This window comes from Drosophila ananassae, chromosome 2R (assembly GCF_017639315.1).
Source record: "Drosophila ananassae strain 14024-0371.13 chromosome 2R, ASM1763931v2, whole genome shotgun sequence".
Taxonomy (NCBI): domain Eukaryota; kingdom Metazoa; phylum Arthropoda; class Insecta; order Diptera; family Drosophilidae; genus Drosophila; species Drosophila ananassae.
The window spans coordinates 465,412-491,819 of record NC_057928.1 but is presented as its reverse complement, the minus strand read 5'-3'; the positions used below and the strand labels follow the sequence as shown (position 1 = coordinate 491,819).

At 40.4% G+C, this 26,408-nt stretch overlaps 1 protein-coding gene across 2 annotated transcripts in view; it reads left to right on the top strand.

The window, feature by feature from the left end:
* LOC26514684 (glutamyl aminopeptidase) overlaps positions 1–26,408 on the top strand; it is a 414,401-nt gene that overhangs the window by 91,889 nt on the left and 296,104 nt on the right. For both annotated transcript variants that reach the window (XM_044714905.1, XM_044714906.1), the window contains exon 2: positions 8,589–8,655. In XM_044714905.1, the coding sequence (XP_044570840.1) occupies positions 8,593–8,655 (63 nt within the window). In that variant the 5' untranslated portion in view covers positions 8,589–8,592. The remainder of the gene's footprint in view (positions 1–8,588; positions 8,656–26,408) is intronic.

Genomic DNA, 26,408 nt, shown 5'->3' with positions numbered 1-26,408 from the left:
CATCAAGAAGAGCCAGAAGATACACGAGATGAACGCAATGAAGTCAGAAGATTAGAACAACGACAATCACGCCGTTTCTTTTCACCCTTCTACGATCAACCCTTATTTTTTAATAGCCATTTTAGTAATTTAATCATTTTTCCTCTCCGGTCGAAAACTGATCAATAGTCATTTAATTAGTTATCCCCGCCAGATGTCTACAGGTGTCACTTCTGACCCAGTAAACAGCAAGGAGTAGGGATGAGAGAACGAAGCTTTCTTTCTCACTCCCTACACAGTTGTCGGCCATCATTATTGTTTATGCATCAAGTGTAGTAGTAACGTTGACAATAACAACCGCTAGAAAATCATCGCTAATTTAGCGATAAAAACCGCTTAAAAATTATCTCTAATTTATCAATTATTACGGCTAGAAAATCATCTCTAATATATCAATAAAAACGGATAGAAAATCGGCTGTCTCTGTCTCTGTTGGCTATAAAAACTGCTAGAGACAGAGACAGAGACAGAGACAGAGACAGAGACAGAGACAGAGGTAGAGACAGAGGGACAGAGAGACAGAGAGACAGAGACAGAGAGACAGAGAGACAGAGAGACAGAGAGACAGAGAGACAGAGAGACAGAGAGACAGAGAGACAGAGAGACAGAGAGACAGAGAGACAGAGAGACAGAGAGACAGAGACAGAGACAGAGACTGAGACTGAGACTGAGACTGAGACTGAGACTGAGATTGAGACTGAGACTGAGACTGAGACTGAGACTGAGACTGAGACTGAGACTGAGACTGAGACTGAGACTGAGACTGAGACTGAGACTGAGACTGAGACTGAGACTGAGACTGAGACAGAGACAGAGGTAAATTAGTGATGATTAGACAGAATGTATTTTAACAGTGTGTGTCTGTAAATATCAAATTTAAATCTTATAAATAGCCAGTCTTTCGGGAAAACTCTGTTTTGTAAGTAAGCAACATGATGTATCGAAAACAATAATAATAAAACTTCATGGTTTTATTCAATAAATGAAAGTTGAATAGTTGAATAAAATAAGAGGGTACTCTTTAATTTTTGGGATTGAAAATGATTAATATGATAGCTCCGCGAAACTTAATTTTAGCTATCTTCAGTTCTTACTGTATCAGATAATTTGTTTAAGTTTGAAAAATTTTAAATTTTGTCACAAAAGAAGATTCTGAACGCAACAAAAAAAAAACAACAGCTGGCAGTACGAAGTCTGCCGGGACAGCTAGTTACTATATATAAATTGAATCTTAACTTTTGTTAAGAGGAGCCCCGTAAATATTCGTGTTACTCCAATGAGTTCCGTTTAAAAACTTTTTTTATTTCTTACAATTCTCTTACAAGAAACATACATGAAAATCTTGAATCTATTTAAAACTACTTATCAACGGACTGCACGCTGACATGCTATGTGACCCTTTCTTAAGTGCTTCAAGTGCACCACATAAATATTTGGTTAGACTGCAGGATATCGTCTTTCAAGCCATGCTGTTAATCACTTATTCCCATGGGTCCGATCTCTTACATTCTATGTTTGGAATTTTTATCGTGTTCAATGCTTGAACAACTTTTGATTGTGTTTACTTTAAATTTTAAACTTTACTTTACTTTATGTTAAATTAATATCATTCTGTTTATAACTAAATTATCAAATGGTATTAAGACAAGAGAGTCTGCAGAGCAGCTGATGCATATTAAAATAGTTTTTTTGTTGTGCCAACACTCACCAAAACATTATTTAGCGTAATCGCTAAATAATGAGTGATGCAGCTGAAAACTTAGGTATAAGGGAGTATCACAAAAACAAATCTTAATGTTATCTTGCTCATCACTACAATATGCACTCGCCGTTTACATTATTATTAGCAGCTCTTCATCTACTATTCCCTACTACGATAATATATGTAGGTTAATTCTCTGTTTACAAATTCTCATTTTAAGCTCTTCTTCGAATTATTCATTGGTATTTTCGCGATCTTATAATATAATTTCTTTTCTCAATATTCTACATGAGAGCTTTTACTTTTACTTGACCTTGCAAGAATTTTATCTTGTACATACTTCTTGACAGATACTAAGTTAAGTTTTTCCACAATAGAATTTAGCTAACATTTAATTATATTCTAAGTTCATAATCCTTGGTATTCTAAATTTCAGTTAATTCTTCATTTTAATACCCTTGCAGAGGGTATTATAATTTTGGTCAAAAGTGTGCAGCGCAGAGAAGGAGACATCTCTGACCCTATAAAGTATGCATATTCTTGATCGGGATCACCTCCTGAGTCGATATAAGCATGTCTGTCTGTTTCTACGCAAACTAGTCTCTCAGTTTTAGAGCTATAGAGTTGAAACTTTGCACACATCCTTCTTTTGTTTGCAGGTAGTATATAAGTCGAAACCGCCGGTCGACTATATCTTATAGCTGCCATATAACTGATTGATCGGAAATGCCATAACTTTGGTGTTTTTTAAGATAGAATGATGGGACTTTCTACGGATGCCATTTTGGCCATTCGAATCAGATCTGCCAAATTTCATAAGGGACTTTCCACACATGTTATATTTCGCCAAAATATCTTATATGCAAAATTTCATAAGGATCGGCCGACTATATCCTTTAGCTGTCGTAGAACGATCGGAATTGGCATACCCTTGTTATGTCCTTGCAGAGGGTATTATAATTTTCAAAAGTGTCAAAAGTGTGCAACGCAGTGAAGGAGACATCTCCGACCCTATAAAGTATATATATTCAGGATCACCTCAGGATCACCTCCTGAGTCGATATGAGCATGTCCGTCTGTCCGTCTGTCTGTCGGTTTCTACGCAAACTAGTCTCTCAGTTTTGTAGCTATCAAGTTGAAACTTTGCACACATCCTTCTTTTCCTTGCAGGTAGTATATAAGTCGGAACGGCCGGGATCGGTCGACTATATCCTATAGATGCCATATAACTGAATGATCGGAAATGCCATAACTTTGGTGTTTTTAAGTTAGAGGGTTGGGACTTTCCACACAAGTTATATTTGACCAAAATATCTTGTGTACAAAATTTCATAAGGATCGGCCGACTATATCGTATAGCTGTCATAGAACGGTCGGAATTGGCATAACTTTGATGTTTTTTAAGTTAGAAAGATGGGACTTGGTACAGATTACTCTTTGGGAAAAATAATTCAATATGCCAAATTATAAGGATCGGCCGACTATATACGATCCGCTATATATCTAATAATATAAGATGCGTGGCGCCTCTTATATATAAAGGAAAGTTAGCTTTCCTTTCTTTTTTTTTATGTTTGAAAGATGGAACTTGGTACAGATTCTATTTTGAACAAAATAATTTGTTCTGCCGAATTTTATAAGGATCGGCCGAATATTTCATATAGCTGCCATATAACTGAACGATCGGAATTGGCATATGTTTAGGAACTTTAGACTTTTTCAACTTTTTCTATACCTATTAGCTTTAAAATCCACAACATGTATACACACACACATATCGTTAAGTTCCACAAATGGAAAATTCGTCTCATCGGTTGGGGGTCATTGTTTGGTCCTTCGCAACCGGATTTGTTTTGTAGTTTTCTGTGCATTGGTTCTCATTTGTAATTGTTTCTCGGCTTGGAGCAATTAAAAGCAGTGACAAAAGGGCGCGCCAGACTCAAGGCCAATATCACACGGAGCTTGGCTTGGGCTGAGGACGCGCAACATTCGAACGCCACACGGGCAGAGGTGACTTCGCGGCTGGAGCATCTCAACACAACATGGAAAAACTTCAATAGATTTGGTGATGAAATAGCTATCCTAGACGAAGGTGGACCCAGAGAATGACAACATATTCTACGAGGAAAAGTACTTAGGGCACATGCATTACTTTCGGCGACGATAGGTACAAGACCTAGTCCATCATATGTGAACAGTGAAAACGTCAGCGGCGTGCTGCAAAACAACGACGTAATAATAAGTTTGCTACAACAAAAACTCTTCGAGCAGTTGGAGGCAAATCAAGCCACTGCAAACATCTCGAGACTTGAAGGAGGAGACGTCTACGTGGCAAATTCAGGTAGTGCTCAAATGGTAGGGACATCAGCTCAAAGCGAATTGCCTGAAATTCAAATTAAACGGTTCGCTGGCAATTATTCAGTGTGGCCAGCATCCACAGACATTTATGAGAGCACAATTCAAAAAAAAGGAGAATTTGACAAATATGTACAAATTTCATCATTAGAAATCTCTTCTGATCGACGAGGCTGCGAATCTGGTACGACATTTGGCTATTACGGATTCAGCTGACAACACAGCGTGGGGGCAATTATTCAGTGTGGCCAGCATCCACAGACATTTATGAGAGCACAATTCAAAAAAAAGGAGAATTTGACAAATATGTACAAATTTCATCATTAGAAATCTCTTCTGATCGACGAGGCTGCGAATCTGGTACGACATGTGGCTATTACGGATTCAGCTGACAACACAGCGTGGGAGCGACTTAATGAAAGATATAATCGTCCACGGCACTTGGTGAATTCACTATTGGAGCAGTTTATGAAGCTGCCAACAACAACAAGGTCGGATACAGCCCCATTACGGAAGGTGTCAGACGGCGCCAAAGAAATAGTGCGTGGTCTGGATGCCATAGAGGAAACAGGACGAGACTGTTGGATCATCTACTTGACGCTGGAGAAGCTGGATGCAGACACTCGACGGAGGTGGATCGAGCGCAGTGTGGAGTCAGACTCACCCACACTGGAGGAATTCTTCAAATTTTTGGATGCACGGTGCGAGGAACTGGAGCTCAGCAAGCGTGAAACAATCGGAGGCAATCGGAGGCAAGACTACAGCCTCAATCGGTAACAAGACAAGGAAGGTCACACATTCGCTGGATGTACTTGAAGCAAACAAGTGCAGCAAATGCCAACAATTCTTGGATATGTCAGCAGGACAGAGATTTTCGTTTGCCAAGGAAAACGCTCTATGCTACTATTGTCTGAAACCTAGTCATGGGGTCAGAAAATGCAAATCTACGTTCAAGTGCAGACAATGTAAAGGTCAGCATCACTCACTGTTGCACCTGCAACGCACGCAAAGGCTATTGGAACAATCGCTCAAACTGGTGAGGATCAGGAGAATCCTAGCGCACACATCTCAATGGTGATTACGAGTCACATCGCACAAGCAGAAGGTTCAATAGTAATTGTATGTGCACAAGGCACTGCAAATTCAGAACAAGCAACTGGATGGAACAGGAGCACCTTGCCCATGGCTATGGTCAACGTTCGCAACGCAAATGGAGATTTGGTAGCTTGCCGACTCCTATTGGACAGAGGTTCAGAACTGTCGTATGTATCTGAACCCTGTATTCAAACACTTGGATTGGCTCGTACGTTATCACGCATACTGGTTACGGGAATTTCATCAATCAAAGCAGACACTATAAGGGGATGCAGCACTATATGCATTCAATCCTGTATTTCACAAGATCAGCTGGTAGTCCAGGTTCACGTGCTTGGAAAGATTACATTATCCTTGGAAAGGCAGGCCATCGACGCGTCTGAACTACGAGTTTTCAACGATCTGCAACTGGCAGATTCACAATTTAGCACAAATGCCCCAATTGACATTCTTTTGGGCAGCGAACACGTTTGGAGTGTTATATCTGGGAGACAGATCTACGACAACAAAGGAAAGCTCATTGCTACATTGAAACATCACTGTTTTCATCACGCGCATGCAACGCTACAACAACAATCGACATCGATGCTTATCTCAGAAGGTTCTGGGAACTGGAGAGCATACAGCGCAAAGTAGAAGTTCAACCTGAAGACCAGGAGGTGGAGAAACACTTTCTTGCAACACACACTCGAGACGAACAAGGCAAGTACATCGTGGAACTTCCGTTTAAAGTATCCGAAACACAATTCGCAGATACACTTCAAGAAGCGCTGCAGAGGTTCAAATCAGTTGAACGACGTTTGTCACAAAATCAACAATTACGTAAAGTTCATGAGGGAAAACCAGGAGCTAGGACATATGCGACAAATCTCACCGAGCGAAATTCCCAAGGGTAGGAATTTCTACCTGCCACATCATCCCATATGGGGTCGGAAACTTGGAGTGGTTTTCGACGGCTCATATCAAGACGACAAAATCATGGCGTTAAACGATACGCTCTCGATCGGACCAAGTATTCAGCGAGACCTGTTTGCTGTGTGCTTGCGATTCTGTATGTACAAATATGTCTTTTCAGCGGCCATAGTCAAGATGTTCCGTCAAATCTGGGTGAGCCTGAGTCCTGTCATGGCTATCGTATTCACCAGCCCAACTTAAGACGTTTGTTGGGAACCGCACATTAGAAATCCTTGAAACCATTTCGAAGCATGCATGGCGGAATTTAGATTCAAAGTCGAACCCAGCAGAATGCGCATCCCGTGGCTTGGGAGTATCCGAGTTTATTGACTTCCAATTATGGTGGAAGGGTCCTTCATGGCTGATGGACAAGGATCAATTCTTGGTAAAATTGAACAATACTCACAACTGTATTTTTCTTTCAGACAAACGCATACAAGGCGAAGTCAAAAGTATCTGCCTATCTGTGCAGACGACTGTCACGACGGACAACACATTAGATAAGCTTCTTAATCGCATACCATCTTGGCTGAAGCTTATACACATACTTGCTTACTTTTTGCCCTTCATTCATGGCATGAAGCACCCATCTTCGAAACAAACATCGAATTCTCTAACATTCGATGAGATCAAGGCAGCAAGAAAGCGAAACTGACAAGAACATAAAAACTCTACAGTCCACTGCTCATTCGTCTCATCGGTTGGGGATCAGGCATAACTTTGGTGTTTTTTAAGCTAGAATGATGGGACTTTCAACAGATTCCATTTTGGGCATTCGAATCAGATCTGCCAAATTTCATAAGGATCGGCCAACTGTACCCTATAGCCGCCATATAAATGAACGATCAGCCTTAACTGCACAGCCTTAACTGCAAGGGTGTATCAACTTCGGCTCCGCCCGAAGTTAGCTTTCCTTTCTAGTTTTGTTTCTTTTCTATTTATTCTAAAGCATGTGTTTTAATGTATGTTTATATTTCATTTTTTTACGCCGCACTGAGAGAAATATTTAGCACTTCAATTTTACTTAAAATTATTTATAAAATGCTTTAAGTTCCTTTAAGCGTAGAACTAGTTATAATTTCGTCATACAACAAAGTGTGAGAAAATTTTTAATATAATATAATTTTAAACTTTAAAAATTTACTTTTACATATTAATTTATTTCGTTTTTCTTTCTTGTTCTTGTTCTTCTTGTTTATGTTGTTAACCTTTTGCTCTTGTTACTTTTAAACTTTAACTTAATTTATTTATTATCGATGCTGCTGACGGCTCCTGATGGGCTGCACTGAGACCTGAATCCACTTTTCCCATGTTTCCCTTTTCCTAGTGTATTGAGATAGGGACCCGGCGCTTGAAGCGGCGTTCGAACGCCTAGCTGAACTTTGGAACACTGGGGATTTAGGGGGCTGGCTCTAACTTTTTGTAGGCCGCCTAAATATGAAAACTTGAGTCAATACCCTTAATGACCTCTTTCTCAAAAACTCACCCAGATGAACCATAGGATGGCTTAATAATTGACACGGAATTTCCCTCCTGGGTATTATTCACGAACTGTAGACTTGAGACCAGATCTTAGTTTAGATCTTAGATCTTGAGTTTAATTTTTAAAACAAAACTTTAGCCACTTCACTTGCTGCACCTTTCTTATGGAGGGTCAGATAGAAAAGAAATCCACGAGGGACATCAAGGCTGCTCGACAGGTTTTATATATATATATATATATATATATACTCTGCAGCTTTGGATAAGACATGCTATCGATAGTCTGCACACGAATTCTGACTACCTGTGGGTGATTCGTAACCCCCATATGGCAATACTAGAGTGGTTGATCTATCACCCGCTATATGGCGTATTCCTAAATCCCTTCTTTCAACCTATCCGTTACATATTTGATATGCCAAATTTAGAGAGTTTAGAGTCGACAGAACTTAAGATCCTGAGATGGATCGTTTCTCTAAACTATAAGTTGATGGAACTGATTGTCTGAACTTACTTACACTTGACAGCACTTCGTCACTAGTTAGACAACCGGTCGGAGTTATATGGGGAATATCACCTATTTTGATCTCATCCACTGCACAAATGTCATCGAATCCAATATCACTGTGGACGGGAGTCCACGAGGTGACGACCTGCATGCCTTGGCGTGCGCGAGGAGACTCTATATATAGCCAAAGAATTCTGTACACCTATATAGCATATTTTCGTCAACGAAATTTATATCAGATATTTTGGATGTTCCCATGCATGTTCGTCACCGGTATTTTACCTCTTCAAGACGTTTTTTTATATGATTTATTATATGATTATTAGTGAAAACTGGCTAAGTGACAGTTGTATCTTGTTTCTCCTTCGTAAAGAATGAGACACCGTCGCATCCTTATGTTAAGTTTGTTAAACGTGTTCACCAAATGTTTACCAAAACTTTTTTTTTTCCTAGAACGATGGTATATATAAATATTTTCCGAAAATTCATGGTAATGGTTGCCCTTTTAATGCATCTAAAGGTAAGTTAAGTATTTGATTAATTATTTTTATAATTGATAATCAGTAATAATTCTTCTGAACTGTATGTGTGTTTCTCAATAAGGGACTTGTTATTTGTGGATAATTCTTTCACAAAATTTTTATAGGATTTGAGGTGGGCATCCGTGATCCTCATGTTAGTTTTCCATATAAGCCATGAAGCCATTTCGCTCCGAGTTGGCCTCCATCATTGTTGCTGTGGGTATAGACTGTCTTGAAATACGATCCTTTATGAATTAGTCAGATGATCGTTAATATCCAAAAATTAAACGACGACGATTCTTAATTCAATAGTCTCTACCTTTAGAATGAGTCTCCTAAGCGTAAAAAAACCGCTACTAGGGATGATGCTTGAACTACCCGCAATCATGCAGCCTCTTATTTCCTTTACGACCCAAAGAGCAAAAACGGTGAAAAAGTCGCATTGCATTTTTTAAGGGTGAATCAGTCTTTACCAGACTGCGTGCTACAGAACCAGGCCAGAGCCTCGTGAAAACCTTTATTTTTTCACTTAAGTGAAAGGAATCTTTCATAATTCCATTGCATAAAAAAGGGAAAAATCTGATGCTGCCAATAATAGAGGTATCTCTAAATTGCAGCAATTTTAAAGTTCCAACACCATTATAGTTTAATTCAGTCGTTAATCTGACTTTGCCATTTTTGATGTAAGCTTCCTCTATTCGCGGCAAGCTAAATATCCTGTATCATTTTCGGAGTATATTTGACCTACATAATTCATTGAACCATACACTTTGGAAATACAGTATTATTCTTCAATATTATTTCTGCCACGCTTTAACAATTTTCATATATATATTTGGTTATTGAGATTAGTTTACCTCACACTTTCGAAAAAACTAAAGGTGACTGTTTACTATAATTTTAAACGACGACGAAAAATAATTCACAAGCGTTCGACTCAACGTTATAATTCGCTATATTTTTACCAAAAGAACTTAAGCCTAGATTATCTATTGCGGCGGAGCGGGGCGAATTCACGGGAGAGCGCAAGTGAGCTTTTCTTGTGCTCCCGCTCCGCCCTATGCTAACTTATACTAGACTTCAATACAATTCAACTTCTACAAAATCTTCTACATTAATTCTACACCGGCCCCGTTGAAGGCCTACATCAGGCTTCAACCACTGGCAACCTCGCCAGCTTGTGGACTGCTCTCCTGAAGACCGCTTCTGCACTAGTCCTGACGTCGGCGACCCTGACCCTTCCGTCCGCGCCGGCGTGAGTCTCAACGACCCTGGCGGTGATCCACTGTTGGGGCGGCTGGTTGTCCTCGGCGACCAGGACCAGATCGCCCTTCCTGGCGTCCTCCTGCTCCCGCTGCCACTTCGACCGCGCCTGTAGGCCCAAGACGTACTCCCGGGACCATCGCTGCCAAAATGTTTGCTTGATTGACGAGACAAGCCGCCATCGCCGCAAGCACGTTAGACCCTGCTGGTCCGGGGTCCGCGGTGCTGGTGGGGCGGGAGTCAACGCCTCACCGTCCTGACTTGGGCTTGGGTCCTCCAACGAGGACGGTCTGCAGCTCCTCTGCGGTCAACTTGCGCTGCCCACCGCTCGTAGGAGGAGGTGCTTTGCAGATTTCACACCTGCCTCCCATAGTCCGCCCAAGTGCGGAACTCGCGGCGGTATGAACGCAAATACGCAACCTTTTTTTGATGCGTATTGTCGCAGTTCATCCGCCTCGTCCTCGATTGGCTGCCGCAGTGCCGCGAAGTGGCGACTCGCTCCGACGAAGTTCGTCGCGTTGTCGCAGTGCACGATCTGCGGACATCCTCGGCGCCCAACGAACCTTTGAAATGCCAATAAAAAGGAATCAGTTGATAAGTCAGATACTACTTCTAAATGAACTGCCTTTGACGCAAAACAAACAAAAAGGGCAATGTAAGACTTGTAGGGTGGTCTACCACGAATTTTCAACGTCGTTTTAATAGAGCCACAGAAATCCACACCACATATGGAGAATGGGCGGAGAACACGATCCGATCAATGGGTAAATCTCCCATGATTTGAGTTATCAGATGAGGCTTGCATTTAAAACTATCTGACTGCAGCACTATCTGACTGCAGACTTCCTGCGCGTTTACTATCCAAACGCGCTGTCGCAAGAGACTCACAAGTGCTCGTGGACCCACATGAAAATTCGACTCATGCAAGTAACGGACGTAGCTCTGAACAAATTGAGAGCGCTTCGTCAACAATACTGGAAACTTGGCATCTTACGAAATAGGAGCAATAGCTAGTCGCCAGAAGTAACTACTAATTTTTTACACTTCTTTATAAAGCGGACCATGTAAACGAATAGTCGCAGCAGTTTTAAGTGATAGGAAAATCCTTCTATCACTTCCAACAAATATGAGGTAGAGACCATTGCAGTCAGTCCGACCGCATTATTCCTTGCTTCCATCTGCAAAATCTCTGATGACGGCTCAAATCGGGGGCTCGTTGGCCACTTATCTTCCGGCTCCGTTAAAAACGATGGACCTGTGAACCAGATTGATTCCATCGTTTCCTTTACGTCTCCACCTCTTGACACAATATCTGCCGGGTTCTGCTTAGTTGGTACATGCCGCCACGTACTATCCTCTGACCACTCTTGAATCTCAGCAACTCTATTTGATACGAACGTTGACAACGACGATGGATGGGAACGAATCCAATGAAGACAAACTTCCTAATCTGACCAATATACACTTCGTTCGATCGGTGCTTTGATAAGAGGTTTTATTTTGCGACAGAGGTCCGCGAGAAGGTGAGCGGCACATAACTCAAGACGGGGGAGCGTCTTTGTCTTGAGCAGCGCTAGTCGCTCTTTGACCCATGACTGACATATCAATTTCGAATTTAAACACATCTTTAGGAACCCAAACGATTCCTAATGTCTTAGTCAGCTCTGAGTCCGAAAGTGTTATTGGCTTAACCGTGCTCTCGGATGCAGTAACTTCAGGCGAGTTTGAAAACCACTTACTCAATTCAAACCCAGCGTTTTGAAGAACCTGAGTTACTTCAGACTTAATTGTCTTTAGCTCCTCCACGCAACCAGCACCCGTTAACATGTCGTCGACGTCAAAGTCAGACCCAATAACTTTAGCAGCTCGAGGGAATATATTTTTCGCGAATTCACTCAACCTCTTCAAACACCTAATGGGCAGGAATGGGGCTGGTGCAGTGCCATAAGTAACGGTGTTGAGATTGCAAAATTTCAAGGACTCAGACGGGTCTTTTCTCCACACTATCAACTGGTATCGTCGATCTGCTTCATTTACCATCACTTGACGATACATCTTTTTTATGTCGGCTACCAGAGCGAATTTGTTTAGCCGAAATCTATGAAGAGTTGAGTAAAGCTCTTCCTGAATTGTTGGACCCACCATCAACAACTCATTTAAACACTTCTGTGTGGATGTCTTGCAGGACGCAACAAAAATGACTCGTAGTTTGGTCGTTGTACTTTGAGGCCGTAAGAAACACTGGGTGGGGTATAACGTAGTGTGGAGAAGCAAGAACGTCATTGCTTGCAGGGGACATATGGCCTAGGGATTCGTATTCTTCCATAAATTCCAAATACATTTTCTTTAAGTTCGGATCTCGAGATAATCTTCTCTCGAGCAACAGAAATCGGTGTTTGGCTATCTCGAATGAGCTGCCCAAAACGCTTGGATCCGACTTAAATGGAAGTTTAACTTCAAATCGACCTAAAGGCAGTATTCTTGTAGTCTTCCGATAATGTTACTCACATCGCTCTTGTTCTGGCGACAACATCTTTTTAGAAGATGGAACTTCTTCCAACGACCAGAATTATTTCACATTTTTTTGAGACCGACTGTTGAGGAATTTGCCAGATATTTTCCCGATACTATCCACCCAAGGAGAGTTTTTGAAGGATAGGATGGTTCGGACCTTGCTAATATTGAATTGAAAAATTAGAAATTGTCTCATCTAAAACCTGAAGCCTGCATTCTAGCTCGGTCTTTTCTAAAGGAAATGATCCAGCTTCCAAACGTTCCTCTATCCGGCGAATGTTTTTACTTTAACATTTAATCTTCTTTTTAAATCATGAAGGGTCGTGGAATTAAGTTTAGGGTTTATTACTCTCCATTCTATAGAATTATTTCTTTTCTTAAAAGAAGCAACTTCAATGAAATTTAAACATTTGAAAATTATTTAAATTTTAATAAATAAATAAAATTTTAATATGTAAATAAAATTAAATAAATTTTAAAATTAGTTTTGGTACAAACAACGAAAACAATAATAATTAATTAATTTAACAAATATTACTGTTCATACGTAAAGCGTAATGCGGCCACTACGTCAAACTTGAACTCGCGGGAATAATGGTAGGTCCCGGAGTCGTAGTCAAAGAATGTATAAAATCTGACTAATTTACATGGATTCTGTAAGGGACTGCTCGGTTGACCAGGTGCTTGCTGTGATCAGGCTGGAGTTGATGTGGGGTACTTGAAGTCCTGGGCTAGTTCTCCTCAAGTACAGGTGGTATGGTGGTTCGGCTGATTCCGTATCGGCCAGTCCTACTTTTTTATGTTTATACCCTTGCAGAGGGTATTATAATTTTGGTCAAAAGTGTGCAACGCAGTGAAGGAGACATCTCCGACCCTATAAAGTATATATATTCTTGATCAGGATCACCTCCTGAGTCGATATGAGCATGTCCGTCTGTCCGTCTGTCCGTCTGTCCGTCTGTCTGTCGGTTTCTACGCAAAATAGTCTCTCAGTTTTAGAGCTATCGAGTTGAAACTTTGCACACATCCTTCTTTTCCTTGCAGGTAGTACATAAGTCGGAACGGCCGGGATCGGTCGACTATATCCTATAGCTGCCATATAACTGATTGATCGGAAATGCCATAACTTCATTGTTTTTTAAGTTAGAGGGTTGGGACTTTCCACACATGTTATATTTGACATATATTATGTACAAAATTTCATAAGGATCGGCCGACTATATCCTATAGCTGTCATACAACGATCGGAATTGGCATAACTTTGGTGTTTTTTAAGTTAGAAAGATGGGACTTGGTACAGATTACTCTTTGGGAAAAATAATTCAATATGCCAAATTTCATAAGGATCGGCCGACTATATACGATCCGCTATGTATTTAATAATATAAGATGCGTGGCGCCACCTAGCGGACTGCGACTGAACTGCAAGGGTATATCAACTTCGGCTCCGCCCGAAGTTAGCTTTCCTTTCTTGTTTTTTTTTAAATTTTTTAATCTTGTACTTTTTTGCTACATTAGAATGTATGTTTTGTATGGAAGGTAACCTAGAAGGTTACATAGAGTGCGGTTTGCGGATTGCAATTTGGTTTTGGATCGATTTACATCTAAACATTTGGAGATAGTGTTTTTCCGAATCGTCATATGCCAAGAAGTCTGTGTACATACGATCTCAGGTTCGCTAAGAACTTAAAGAGTAAAGTAGTTAAACTAAACTAGAGCAGCGTGCGGCTGCTGAAAAGATCGCCGCCGGATGCTCTACTAAATCTATTAAAACTTAGTCTAGTGAAAGTCATAAAAGGTAATACATGATTTTAAGTAGTGTGTTCTGCACTGATTATCAGTCACTGCGCGCTGTCAGAGCTGTCTACCAATTCAAATGAACAATCTTTTGTGACTGCCGCCTTGAGATTTTTCATACATATGTATGTAGCTAGACAATTATCGCTGGGGTACTAGTAGTAGGTCAGTTGGAGTTGGAGATACAAAAGTTTAGCTGTTGGCTTGTTTCTAAATTATAATATTACTTAAGTCGGGGGCTACAATGTGAAGTTGGGACATAATTCTATGGGATATTGGACAGTTGAGATGCTGCTGCTCGCTGTGTGCTAGCGACTCTTTTTTAACATTTATTAGTCTGCTTAGCTTACACACTTCTCTGCTCTGCACTGCACTGCACTGATATCTCAATCTTTTCTGTCTCAACCAAGCTCCTGTACGACTTTACTGCACTGCTCTGCTCTGCACTGATCCTGATCTTCTCTGTCATGTTTGGTTTGCTTTGTGGTGGTCGGAACGGAAAACTTCTTAGGTCTATGAACGTTCGTTCATGCTCAATAGTGATCATTGAATTGCGTGTCGTTTACTTGACTGTGACTTTTGGGCTTATACTGAGCGACTTTATTACCTTGACTTTTCTCTTCCCCTCAATATCTGCGGTTGTTTCCACTGTTATTGAATCCCTGATTGTTTCCGCCATAGCTTCCTTGATAGCCACCGCATGCTTTATTGAAACTTCCCTGGTAGAGCTGCGCGAGGTTGCTGCCGAAGTTGCCACCCCTTTGTGGGCCTCCGCCGTAGATCTGTTGGTAGCCACCGAAATCGTTGCCCCAGTTGGTGTTGCCGCCAAGGTTTCCACCGCCGTTGTCCCAGGGACCCACGTTGTTGACCCAGCCATTATTGCTACCCCCGTTCGTGCCGCCGCCGTAGTTGTTGTTGCCCCAGTTGTCGTTCCCACCACGATTGTTTCCCCAGTTGCCACCTCCGCTCCAGTTGCCACCTCCGTTTCCGCTCAGTGATTTTATCATCATGGCCGTTGGAGCTTCCATTCTGGTTGTCGTTTTGGCCACCCATATTTGATATTTTTTTCAGTTAATTAGTTTTAAATAATATTATTCTCCCTAAATACTGGAGTCTGACGCCGACCTATACACAAGTAGAAAAAAATTTTGTGATGTGTGTCGGACTTGTGGTCCGTTTCACGCGAGCAACACTCGAAGTAGACTTGTATGCCGCGGGTTCTACTTGTGAGACGTTTACACAGGAGCCACTCGAAGTAGGTTAGAAAACGCGGGGTCTACTCGTGGTACGTTTCACGGGAGCATCACTCGTAGACTGGTATGCCGTGGGTTCTACTTGTGGTCCGTTTCACGGGAGCAACACTCGATTATGGTAGATAATGAAGCCTTACTTGTAGTCCGTTTACACAGGAGCCACTCGAAGAAGGTTCTATGATGAAAGTTCTGCTGGTGGTCCGTTTACACTGGAGCCACGCGATGTAGATAGCTTTCAGAGAGTCCTACTTGTGAACCGTTTTACAAAGGATCACTCGAAGTAGGTTGATTTTAAGTTCAGAAACTGAGTAACGAGACGATTCGCTCTGATTTAGAAACTATCTTTATTTCAGAAGAACAATTCTTATATAAGATCATTAAATCTATGGAAGGTGAATGTTATGGACGTGCTAAAACTAATGTTAATGCTAATGATAATGCTGATTTCTGCTTCTTGCGCCGTCTACTAGTGCTGTGCTAAATTATACATCATTAAATCTATGGAAGGTGAATGTTATGGACGTGCTAAAACTAATGTTAATGCTAATGATAATGCTGATTTCTGCTTCTTGCGCCGTCTACTAGTGCTGTGTTATTAGGTTGGATATTGTTTTGTGATTATTGCTAATAGGTTAGTGGGTTTGTATATTGCAACATGCTGATGCATATTAATTGGATCAAATTACTGAGTAATCTTCCGGATTTTACTATTTGCTCCTTGCCGATGCATGCAATCAAACTTTGTCGTAGCTCGTTAGCTTTCGGTGTCCAAGCCGTCGTATTACTGACGACTTGTTCTGCCTTGATATTAGGAGCTGATTTCGGTCGCACTGGTCCCATCACAATCCATCCAAGCGCGGTATTTTTTAGTAGTGGCTGTCCTTCTCCCAAATTTGGCTGTTATGGCCTCATAAGCTGGGAGATGCATTTAGGATCGGCTAAGCGCAACTGAGGTGGATTTCTTGGCGCTTGAATAGGGTGGGATGGTTGATTGGGCATTATTTCCGGTAGTACAACGACGGTTATTTGATGTTTGAAGTCAGTGGTTAATGATGAAAGTGTCACCACAACCTTTTTTCGTGATCTTTTAGTTGTTCCTTCCAGGCAGCGATGTTCAGGGTTGATGGCTCCAATTGTGGTCCAAGTGTGTCAGCCATCCTTCTGGTGATTATGTTAATCTGTGATCCAGAATCTAGGAGTGTGCGGCATTGCAGAGGGGTTCCGGCTGGTCCATGTATTGCCACTTGGGCGGTTGGTAACAGAACGGTGGGCTTGTCTGTAAGCTAGACTGCGGCTGAACACACCACTCGTGATGAACTGGATCGAAGTGGAGCGGCCGATGTATTTTTCTGCATTGTTACTTGGCTGGTTGCCTGACGCTCAAGGTTTTCTAACATCTGCTTCAGAGATTGTCGATTGGTTGGATCGGTGATGGCGAGTTCTAAAGATGACAGCGTGTATGGGTCCAATCTTTTCTCAATGATGTGTATCAAGATTGGCTCTCAGTTGTCTGTTGACACCTTGAGTGCGTTGAGAGTGGCGATCGTTCGGAGCACGAACGATTTTTATTTAAAATTTTTATTTCATACTAATTCTGTGAATTATAATTTTTTTTAATAAACTAAAAAATAAACTATTAATTTTCAACCAAGGACAACAATAATTAATTAATTCAAACTATCAAAGTCGAATAATCTTTAGGCGAGGAATTATTTATGCACAAAGATATAAAATAATTTTTTGGCTGCACTTTATCTATTTTATTGGCAAATATTTACAATACCGAGAACGAGAGGTAGGGATTTTTGATTTTGGAATAATTTATGCGTCTTAATTTTGTCCACAGGCAATTGTTCATTTATTTAGCAATATTTTAATGAAATTTAAATAAAACTTTATTATTCACTTTAGCTCTACTATTTTGAAGTACGTATGCGCCAAGAATTGAAAGGAGGGTGAAATATTCCAGCACAAGACGAATATTATTTTGTCTTTTCTCGACTTTCAATTTTTTGCACAAATACCTGCGGTTCTGAGTTAGGATCCTTTAATCCTGCGGCTACTTTCCTAGTACACTCGATGGAGGTGCAGGGCATGGGGATGATGATGACTCCTTCAATAAGGCGCTGAATAAATTCAGTTGTTAAATAAATGTTGTTTCGCGACGCGAACTTTAAATTGTTTTTTGTTTATTATTTTCAAAGTTCACAGCACTACCGTCGCGAGCAACTTTTTTGTTTTATTTTTTTTTGTTTGCTATATATTCTTTGTGTCACTATCACTAGTTGCTTTAATTTATAAATTATAATAAACAAGTCCAACCGGGGGCGCCATGTTTATTAAGATTATTTTATCTCAACGAGTTTTAAAACAAAAGGTGGCTGTTTATTATAAAATTTCCAGAACGACGAAAAGAAAATTACAAGCACTCCTCTCAACGTTATAATTGGATATATTCAACTTAAAAGAACTTAAGCCTAGCTTATCTATTGCAGCGAAGCGGGGCGAATTCGCAAGAGAGCGCAACTAAGCTTTTATTTCGCTCCCGCTCCGCCCTATGCTAACTTAGACTAGACTTCAATTTTTTCTCTCGACTTCAGTATTACTTATGCTACTAATCTAATTTAATCTAGTTTTGCTACAATTTTATTTTTCGTTTTATTATGCAACTTTTCATTTCATTTTCACTATTCATTTTCTCTTCTCTTTTTAATTTATTTTTTTCGTCTTCTTTTTTTTATTTTGAGAAAAATCTTTATTAACACTTTACTTTACTTATCTGCTCGGGCGCCAGTTAAGGTACCCTATATTGATCACCTGATGATGAGGAGTCGAGTCATATCCCCTTGGGTTGAACTTGACGTTGGAATAACAATTTATCGGAAAAGTAACTTATTGTAACAATTTATTTGGAAAAGTATCTTAATCGGAAATTGGAAAAGTAGTTTATTGTAACAATTTATTTGGAAAAGTTTTCTAAGGCAATCGGGAAAAGTATGGGCTTGACGTTCTGAGTGTCCAAATTGGACTGACGTCGCTGAGTTGCGGCCCTCCGGTCGTTCGTTCGTTATCGCCTGATCTCCAACTCCGTGTGTGGTGTAGGCTTTCCGGTGTCAGCATCGTTCTTGTCAGCGTAACACTCGGTGTGTGGTGTCAGCTTTCCGGTGTGAGCAACATTCTTTTCAGCGTAATATAGTTGCGCTCTTGCGACATATCCGGCGTAATTGAACCCACAACACTTGAATGTTTAATATTGAATTCTGCTTATGCTATGGATTCTTGGTTGAGCAAGAGTTAGAGGCGTAGTCGGATAGGGGGCGCAAAGTGCTGAGCAGGGGGGTGTTTGGCTGTGCCGTATGATAACTTAGATTATCGCTTGATTCATTCACATTGAAATTTTCCATTTATATATTTTTTGGTTTATATAAAAGCGATCAGAGTTGCACTATTATTTTCTTTTATTTCATTTTTGTTTTACTTTTTTTTGCAAACTAAGAAGCATTTTATTATTTTAACACTCAGCTTATTACTCTCTCTCGTCTCTCTTCACTTAATCAAAAAAAAATATAAATTTGCTTCGTTTTAACTAAAAACAAGAAAGGAAAGCTAACTTCGGGCGGAGCCGAAGTTGATATACCCTTGCAGTTGAGTCGCAGTCCGCTAGGTGGCGCCACGCATCTTATATTATTAGATATATAGCGGATCGTATATAGTCGGCCGATCCTTATGAAATTTGGCATATGGAATTATTTTGCCAAAAGAGAAATCCTTTGAAACTTCCATGCTTCTAACTTGAAAAACAACGAAGTTATAGCATTTCCGATCAATCAGTTATATGACAGCTATAGGATGTAGTTGGCCGATCCTTATGAAATTCGACAAATCAGATTGTTTTTCCCAAAATAGAATCTGTACCAAATCCCTGTACCTGTACCAAATAACTTTAAAAACAACAAAGTTATGCCAATTTCGATCGTTCTATGACAGCTATAGGATACAGTCGGCCGATCCTTATGAAATTTTGTACACAAGATATTTTGGTCAAATATAACATGTGTGGAAAGTCTCAACCCTCCAACTTAAAAAACACCAAAGTTATGGCATTTCCGATCAATCAGTTATATGGCAGCTATAGGATATAGTCGACCGATCCCGGCCGTTCCGACTTATATACTGCCTGCAACGGAAAGAAGGGTGTGTGCAAAGTTTCAACTCGATAGCTTTAAAACTGAGAGACTAGTTTGCGTAGAAACAGACAGACGGACAGACGGACCGACGGACAGACGGACATGCTCATATCGACTCAGGAGATGATCCTGATCAAGAATATATATACTTTATAGGGTCGGAGATGTCTCCTTCACTGCGTTGCACACTTTTTACCAAAATTATAATACCCCCTGCAAGGGTATAACAAGAAGGGAAAGCTAACTTCGGGCGGAGCCGAAGTTTATATACCCTTGCAGTTGAGTCGCAGTCCGCTAGGTGGCGCCACGCATCTTATATTATTAGATATGTAGCGGATCGTATAAAGTTGGTCGATCCTTATGAAATTTGGCATATCGAATTATTTTGCCAAAAGAAGAATCCAAGAAGAAAACTCCCATCCTTCTAACTTGAAAAACAACGAAGTTATAGCGTTTCCGATCAATCAGCTATAAAACAACGAAGTTATAGCATTTCCGATCAATCAGTTATATGGCAGCTATAGGATATAGTCGGCTGATCCTTATGAAATTCGACAAATCAGATTGTTTTTCCCAAAATAGAGTCTGTACCAAATTCCATCTTTCTAACTTAAAAAAAACCAAAGTTATGCCCATTTCGATCGTTCTATGACAGCTATAGGATATAGTCGGCTGATCCTTATGAAATTTTGTACATCAGACATGTTGGTCAAATATAACATGTGTGGAAAGCACCCAACCCTCTAACTTAAAAAACACCAAAGTTATGGCATTTCCGATCAATCAGTTATATGGCAGCTATAGGATATAGTCGACCGATCCCGGCCGTTCCGACGTATATACTGCCTGCAAAGGAAAGAAGGATGTGTGCAAAGCTTCAACTCGATAGCTCTAAAACTGAGAGACTAGTTTGCGTAGAAACAGACAGACGGACAGACGGTCAGACGGACAGACGGACATGCTTATATCGACTCAGGAGGTGATCCTGATCAAGAATATATATACTTTATAGGGTCGGAGATGTCTCCTTCACTGCGTTGCACACTTTTGACCAAAATTATAATACCCTCTGCAAGGGTATTGTTGGGACTTGTGCCAGCATCAAATAATATAATTATTTCAATTTAATTCTCCCAGTGTAACTAGCCGCAGCGGTCAACTAATTGCCCGTTATCAGCTGTACCATATTCTTTGTTTCTCCCAGATTTCCCATGCGCTTTGTTGTTCTTTTGTAGCGCATGCACTTTGGGAGCTTTGGTGGAGCTTCTGCGCAAGCTCTTAGGTTTTATGACTTGTAATTCGGCATTGTTTTGGACCGGCCGCGGAATTTGTTTTGGGGTTAATTTGACCCATAATAAATTGAATTGTAAAATTGAACCTGGTCTATTAATTCGGCCGCTATCAAAACGCTGATAGCTCAAAATTGGTGACCCCGACGCGATCGCGCTCTAATTGATTTGTGATCATTAAAGTGCTTAAAGGAAACCTTGTAAAGGAAAACTTGTTGCTATTGTTTCCATTACATTGCACCTTGCACAAAAACAAATTACATAATGGAGTCTGGAGACTTATTTAGTGCCTCGGTTCCTGCAAGCAGGGAAAGGCTGTTGCGGCGAAGAGCAGAAGTGACTTACCAGGAGATGGAAGCCCTGCATAATAAGGTCAAGGCTGCAGTGCAGAACTTTGATTTTATTTATTGGATCTTCTCTTAATTTTGAGACTAACAATTAGTTTTCAAATCTTAACATTAACATTTAACTAAGACTGCATTCTAGTTGCACGTTCCTCAAGACGGTCGCTGGGTGGAAGGTCATTGCGACGAAGTCGTGATTGGTTGCTCAACCTTGTTAGACCTCTCGCCAGGTGGTTAGGGTGCGACAATAGCTTGCTAAAGTACTTTTTCTTCTGTTCTGCGATCACATCTTTGACTGGAAGAATGTTTAAGTCGCGATGTATGTTTTCGTTGCGAATTCCGTTGGAAATTGCGTTGCGGAAGAAATTCACCACACTCCAGGATAAGTTAGAGCGATTGAGCTCTAGCGAAATTGGGAGCGAATTATTCTGGAAGTTCTCCCAGCTTGCCGCTGATGTGCGCGTTGATATTCAGGTGGGAATGGCAAGGTACTCCATGAGGGTGCCTGAACACTCCACTCGTCTCGACGGCACTACTGATCCCATTGCTCGGTCGTTGACAAAACCAACCATCGAGGCTACGAAAGTGCATGGTGGTCTCTTGGTAAATTGTCGCTCATGCAGTCAGGATTCTTCGCTGGACCGCGACATCCAATCGGGTTTTCAGGATTTGAACTTGGAGCGAAACCTGAGCAACGATCGTGATAGCCAGGACGGGTCCAATTGCGTCTCATCAGTGCCCCTGCTATCCACCGCTCCCCCCGTGGTCGCTATTTCCACATGGCATCTGGCAGTTGTCTGCGATGGATTTTCTTAAGCTGCTGTTCTTAATCCCGCACCAACAGGTATAAAAATTCATTAAACTACACAGTGCCTTCACTTGCTTTTTCATTTGAATTCAAAAAACAATTTCATCCAAAAATTTCACATATGTTGCCTTCATATACTTTTTTTTTCCAACACACATCTTTCTTTTGAAACATTTATATACTTCTTTTTTCCCTTTTTTCGTTAGGGCATAACTGCACTTAATCTAGACAAAAACAAATAAAAAACAGTTTAATTCGACACTCGCCTCGCACCATAACTTATTCATAACAACTTAAAATTTATTAAATTCTTTTTTGATTTTTCCTTAAATTCTCTTTTTACTTTAAAATTTTTGTATAATTTCGGCTTCTTGCCTTTTCTCTTTTCCAACACGTGTTCTTTTTCTTTCTTTTTACATTTCAGTCTGCTTCTTTAAAAAAAAAACTTTGCTCCATTCCAATTCTGGCTTCCTTTCTTATCACGCTCAGTCCTTTTCTTCACGCCGTTTCCTCTTTGCGGTGTTCACTTGATGAATCTGTCGTCTTCCTCTCTCAGACCTCCCTCGTCGTTTTCAATTCTCCTCTCTCCTTAGTTATTCCTCTCTCCGGGTTCGGCCATTTCCAACGTCGTCGTGGAGCGTTTTTCCGTTTTGTCCTTGAAGATTCTCTCAAGCTCTTCACGGGGATGCTCTTCAGGGTCGCAGGGAAAAAGCGTGGGCTCCTCTTCTCCTTGCTTTACTACGTTTCAGATGTCACTCTCGTGGGGCCCTTACGCCACGTGGTTCCTTAGGGCCACTTCATCCTTGCGGTTGGGGATTAGCAGTTTTCTTTTCCGCTGCCTGCAAAATAACCCTGCGTTAAAAAAAAGTTTTTTCGCTGGCTCTTCCTCTGCACGTCCGGCTTGACTCAGGCCCAAAATCGAAAAGACCGGTTGCGCTCTCCCGCACTTTTTCCTCGCCTCTCTTAGACAGACCAGACTAGATCAATTCTCGATCAGCTGGCCAATGACTCACTTAGCGGTAACTCTCAATGAAATGTTTTTTTTTTTCTAATTTATCGTTGATTAAATTTAAGTCTTATTCTCTTTTTTCTTTTTTTGCAAATGTCGCTTCAGGCGCCATTACAGATTTATAATTTATTTTTTGAGTAAAAATCTCAATTCGTTCTACTTGTATCCGTTCAGGGTATAATGTTCAGACTACAATGGTCTCTACCACATCTTGTTACTTTGCTCCACTAACAATCTTAAATCGCTTATATTAACAGCCTTATCTGTGCAACACTCTTCCTCGTGATATCTTTCTTCTTCTCTTCGCTTAAACTATCTCGGATCTATTCCCGTGATTCGAGCCGTACGTTGCGCGGCAGCGTCCCTCGGTCGGTTGGACGGGAGGTGGGGAACTGCGCGAATAAAAAAAAAATACCAGTTTTTCATATCTACGTTTCGATTTTTATCTGAAATAGTGAATAAGGATTAATGGTCCGTTTGTATTTCTATACAAATTACTCCATATAAATAATTCCTGAGATTTTTTAAGACCCATACTTATTTTTTATTTAATTTATTGGATATGATAGTACAGTTTAGAAAAGTTTAGGGGTGTAGTGCTAGCTACGAGGCCTTCGACTACGTGTTTTAACTATTTAGTTATGTTTATAATTAGCTAAGTTAACAGTATATTTATTTTAATTTTAAATTTCCTTGTATAAATTGGTTTCTTTTAGGAATTTGATGATTGCTTTAATGTTTTCTGATGTTGGGTTCTTAAGATACTCAGTGGCTGGCCGATTTTTTTAGTAGATTTTGCTTGTTCTGAGAGATTGCTGGGCAGGAATCTAAGATGTGTTCCATGTTTGTTTGACATGTTTGTTTGATGATTGACAGCGATAGGAGTTGCGTGGGGTGTTGGGGTCGAGGAGGTGCTTGTGTGTTATGCTTGTATGTCCTAGCTGAGGTCTTATAAATTTAATTTGGTCAATTCTGCTGATTTCTTCTTGTTGTATTTTAGAAAGTGCTGATATGTGAGTGTTGTTAGTGTTAATGTTTTTGTACCATGTGTTGCATTTATTTATTAAAGTTTCTTTTTCTTGTATAAGTATATTTTTTAGCATTTTGGCGTGTATATAAGTGGCATTTTTGTTGCCGCTCTTGCAGTCCTATCTGCAAAATCATTTCCTTTAATATTGGAGTGTCCTGGGATCCATAATATTTTTATTTTTGGTTGTTTAGTTTGTAGTAGTGATCGAATATATGCAGGGTATTCGTTAAGTTTAGTGGGTTTTGAATGGCTTCGGTCGCTCCAAGGGAGTCAGAGCAGGTTACCGATTTCCCTCTTTTGGTGGTTGAGATATTGAAGGCTTCAAGGATTCCGATCATTTCTCCTGTTAGGATGGATGAGCAGGGCGGTAGAATTCCGTAGATAAATGTGTGGTTTTTGTAAATTTCTTTGATTTCAAAGAAAAGTTTCTGGAATGTATCAGATGACGTTGACGTTTGTTTTTTTGTAGTTGTGCAGAGAGGTGTTGATTATGTTTTGGGGTAGTTGCCATGGTGGTTTGGCCTCGTATACTTTCGTAGGTTTGAATGGGATGTTATGGAGTTGACAGTTCTCTATAGTTCGTTCTAGTGTTTTTGGTTGGATGTGCTTGTGTAATGGTGTATCTTTGCAGCGGGTAAGGTTTGTGAACAGTTTGGTTGGGAGGTGGTCGCGTTGTTGCTCGATTGTCTGAGGTCGATTACTTTTTTTGAACCCATATTGGTGTGGGTGTAGAAGTTTATTGCTGTTTAGGTACCACCATAGTCTGTTTGCAATTATTTTGTCCAGAGTTTTCCCCACGCAGCAGTTGAGTGATATGGGTCTGTATGAAGCTATGTCGGTTTTATCCTTCTGGGCTTGTAATATATTTATGATTAGGCTGGTTTTGTATGATTGAGGTATATAGTTTTCAAAGATATGGTTGAAATTGGAAAGTATTCTATTTTGTATTGCTAGTGGGCTATTCTTTAACATTGGGTAAGAGATTCTATTAATACCTGGGGTTATCCCTTTAAGGGATCGGAGAGCAATCGTTATGTAATCGTTGATGTAAATTTGGACGTAGCTTCTTTTTTTCTTATTTTAACTGCTCGTTTGTTTGTTTTCCGGTATTTAATGATATTTTCTTGGGTTGTGTCTCTTTTTAGTGCCTTCCAGGTTTTTTTTTTCCCGCATGTCTGCTTGGTCTTTGGACCGTTCACCAAGGAACTGTGTGTGTGTCTGTGGGGTAAGGTTTGTGGTATTGCAAGGTGTGCACTTTTCATAATAATTTTCTTGATTTGGGCAGTTTCTTTTTTTATGTTGCTTGAGGGCGGATATAGGTTATTGTTGTTATTGGTGTGGGTTGCAAATTTGTCCCAGTTTGCTTGGTTTATTTTAAAATTTGTTGTATTTTTGTTAGTGCTGGTGTCGATCGGGAAAAGGGTGATTAGAATTGGGAAGTATTATTTTTAATGACATATTTTAGTGGTTTGTTTGTGTTTGTTTTAAAGTGTTTGTGCTAGTGGGGTTTGTTTTATGTTCTTTGGCTTTTAGGGTTTTTGAGAGGGTTGGTTTTGCTTTGGTTTGGCTCCTGAGTATGCGGGCGTTAGCTGATGTAGGTGGTTTTTGCGGGTCGTAGCTAGTAATTAAGTCTATAAATTCGTCTTCATCATATAATTCGTAGGTTAAAGAGGTGCGTTTAGGTTGGTTGTTGGTTTTTTTTAATTTTGTTGTCTAATTCTTTGAGGAGATCGTCAATAGAATTTATGGTGGCTTTGATTTCTTTTGCTGGGGTGCTTTGGGGTTGAACTTCAAGTGTTTTAGTGGGGCTTGCTGTGTGTGTTGTATCCCTTAGGGTTTGGGAATAGGAGGATTCCTGACTGGGATTGGTCCGCTCTTTCAGTGATTTTGATAGCTATTAGTTCCTGTTCTGTAAGGAAGACTGGGCATTTTTTGTCTAAGAAGGAGTGGTTGTTCCTGCAATTAATGCACTTAGGTTCCTGCCTGCATACAATGCTGTCGTTTGTGTGTGTGTTATCAGAGCAGTTTTTGCATGTAGGGTTTTCTTGTTTGCAGAAAGTTTGTGGGTGGTTAAAGCGGAGGCATTTTTTGCGAGTAAACACTACCTCATAGCCTATCATTACTTTTTCGGGATGATTTGTAGTGGCAAAAGTAAGGGTGATGAGTCCTGTTGGTACTCTAGTTTGGTCTACCATTTTTGTCCTTTTATATACGTGTGTGACTTTTTGGGATTTTAATTCGTCTAATATTTCTTCTTC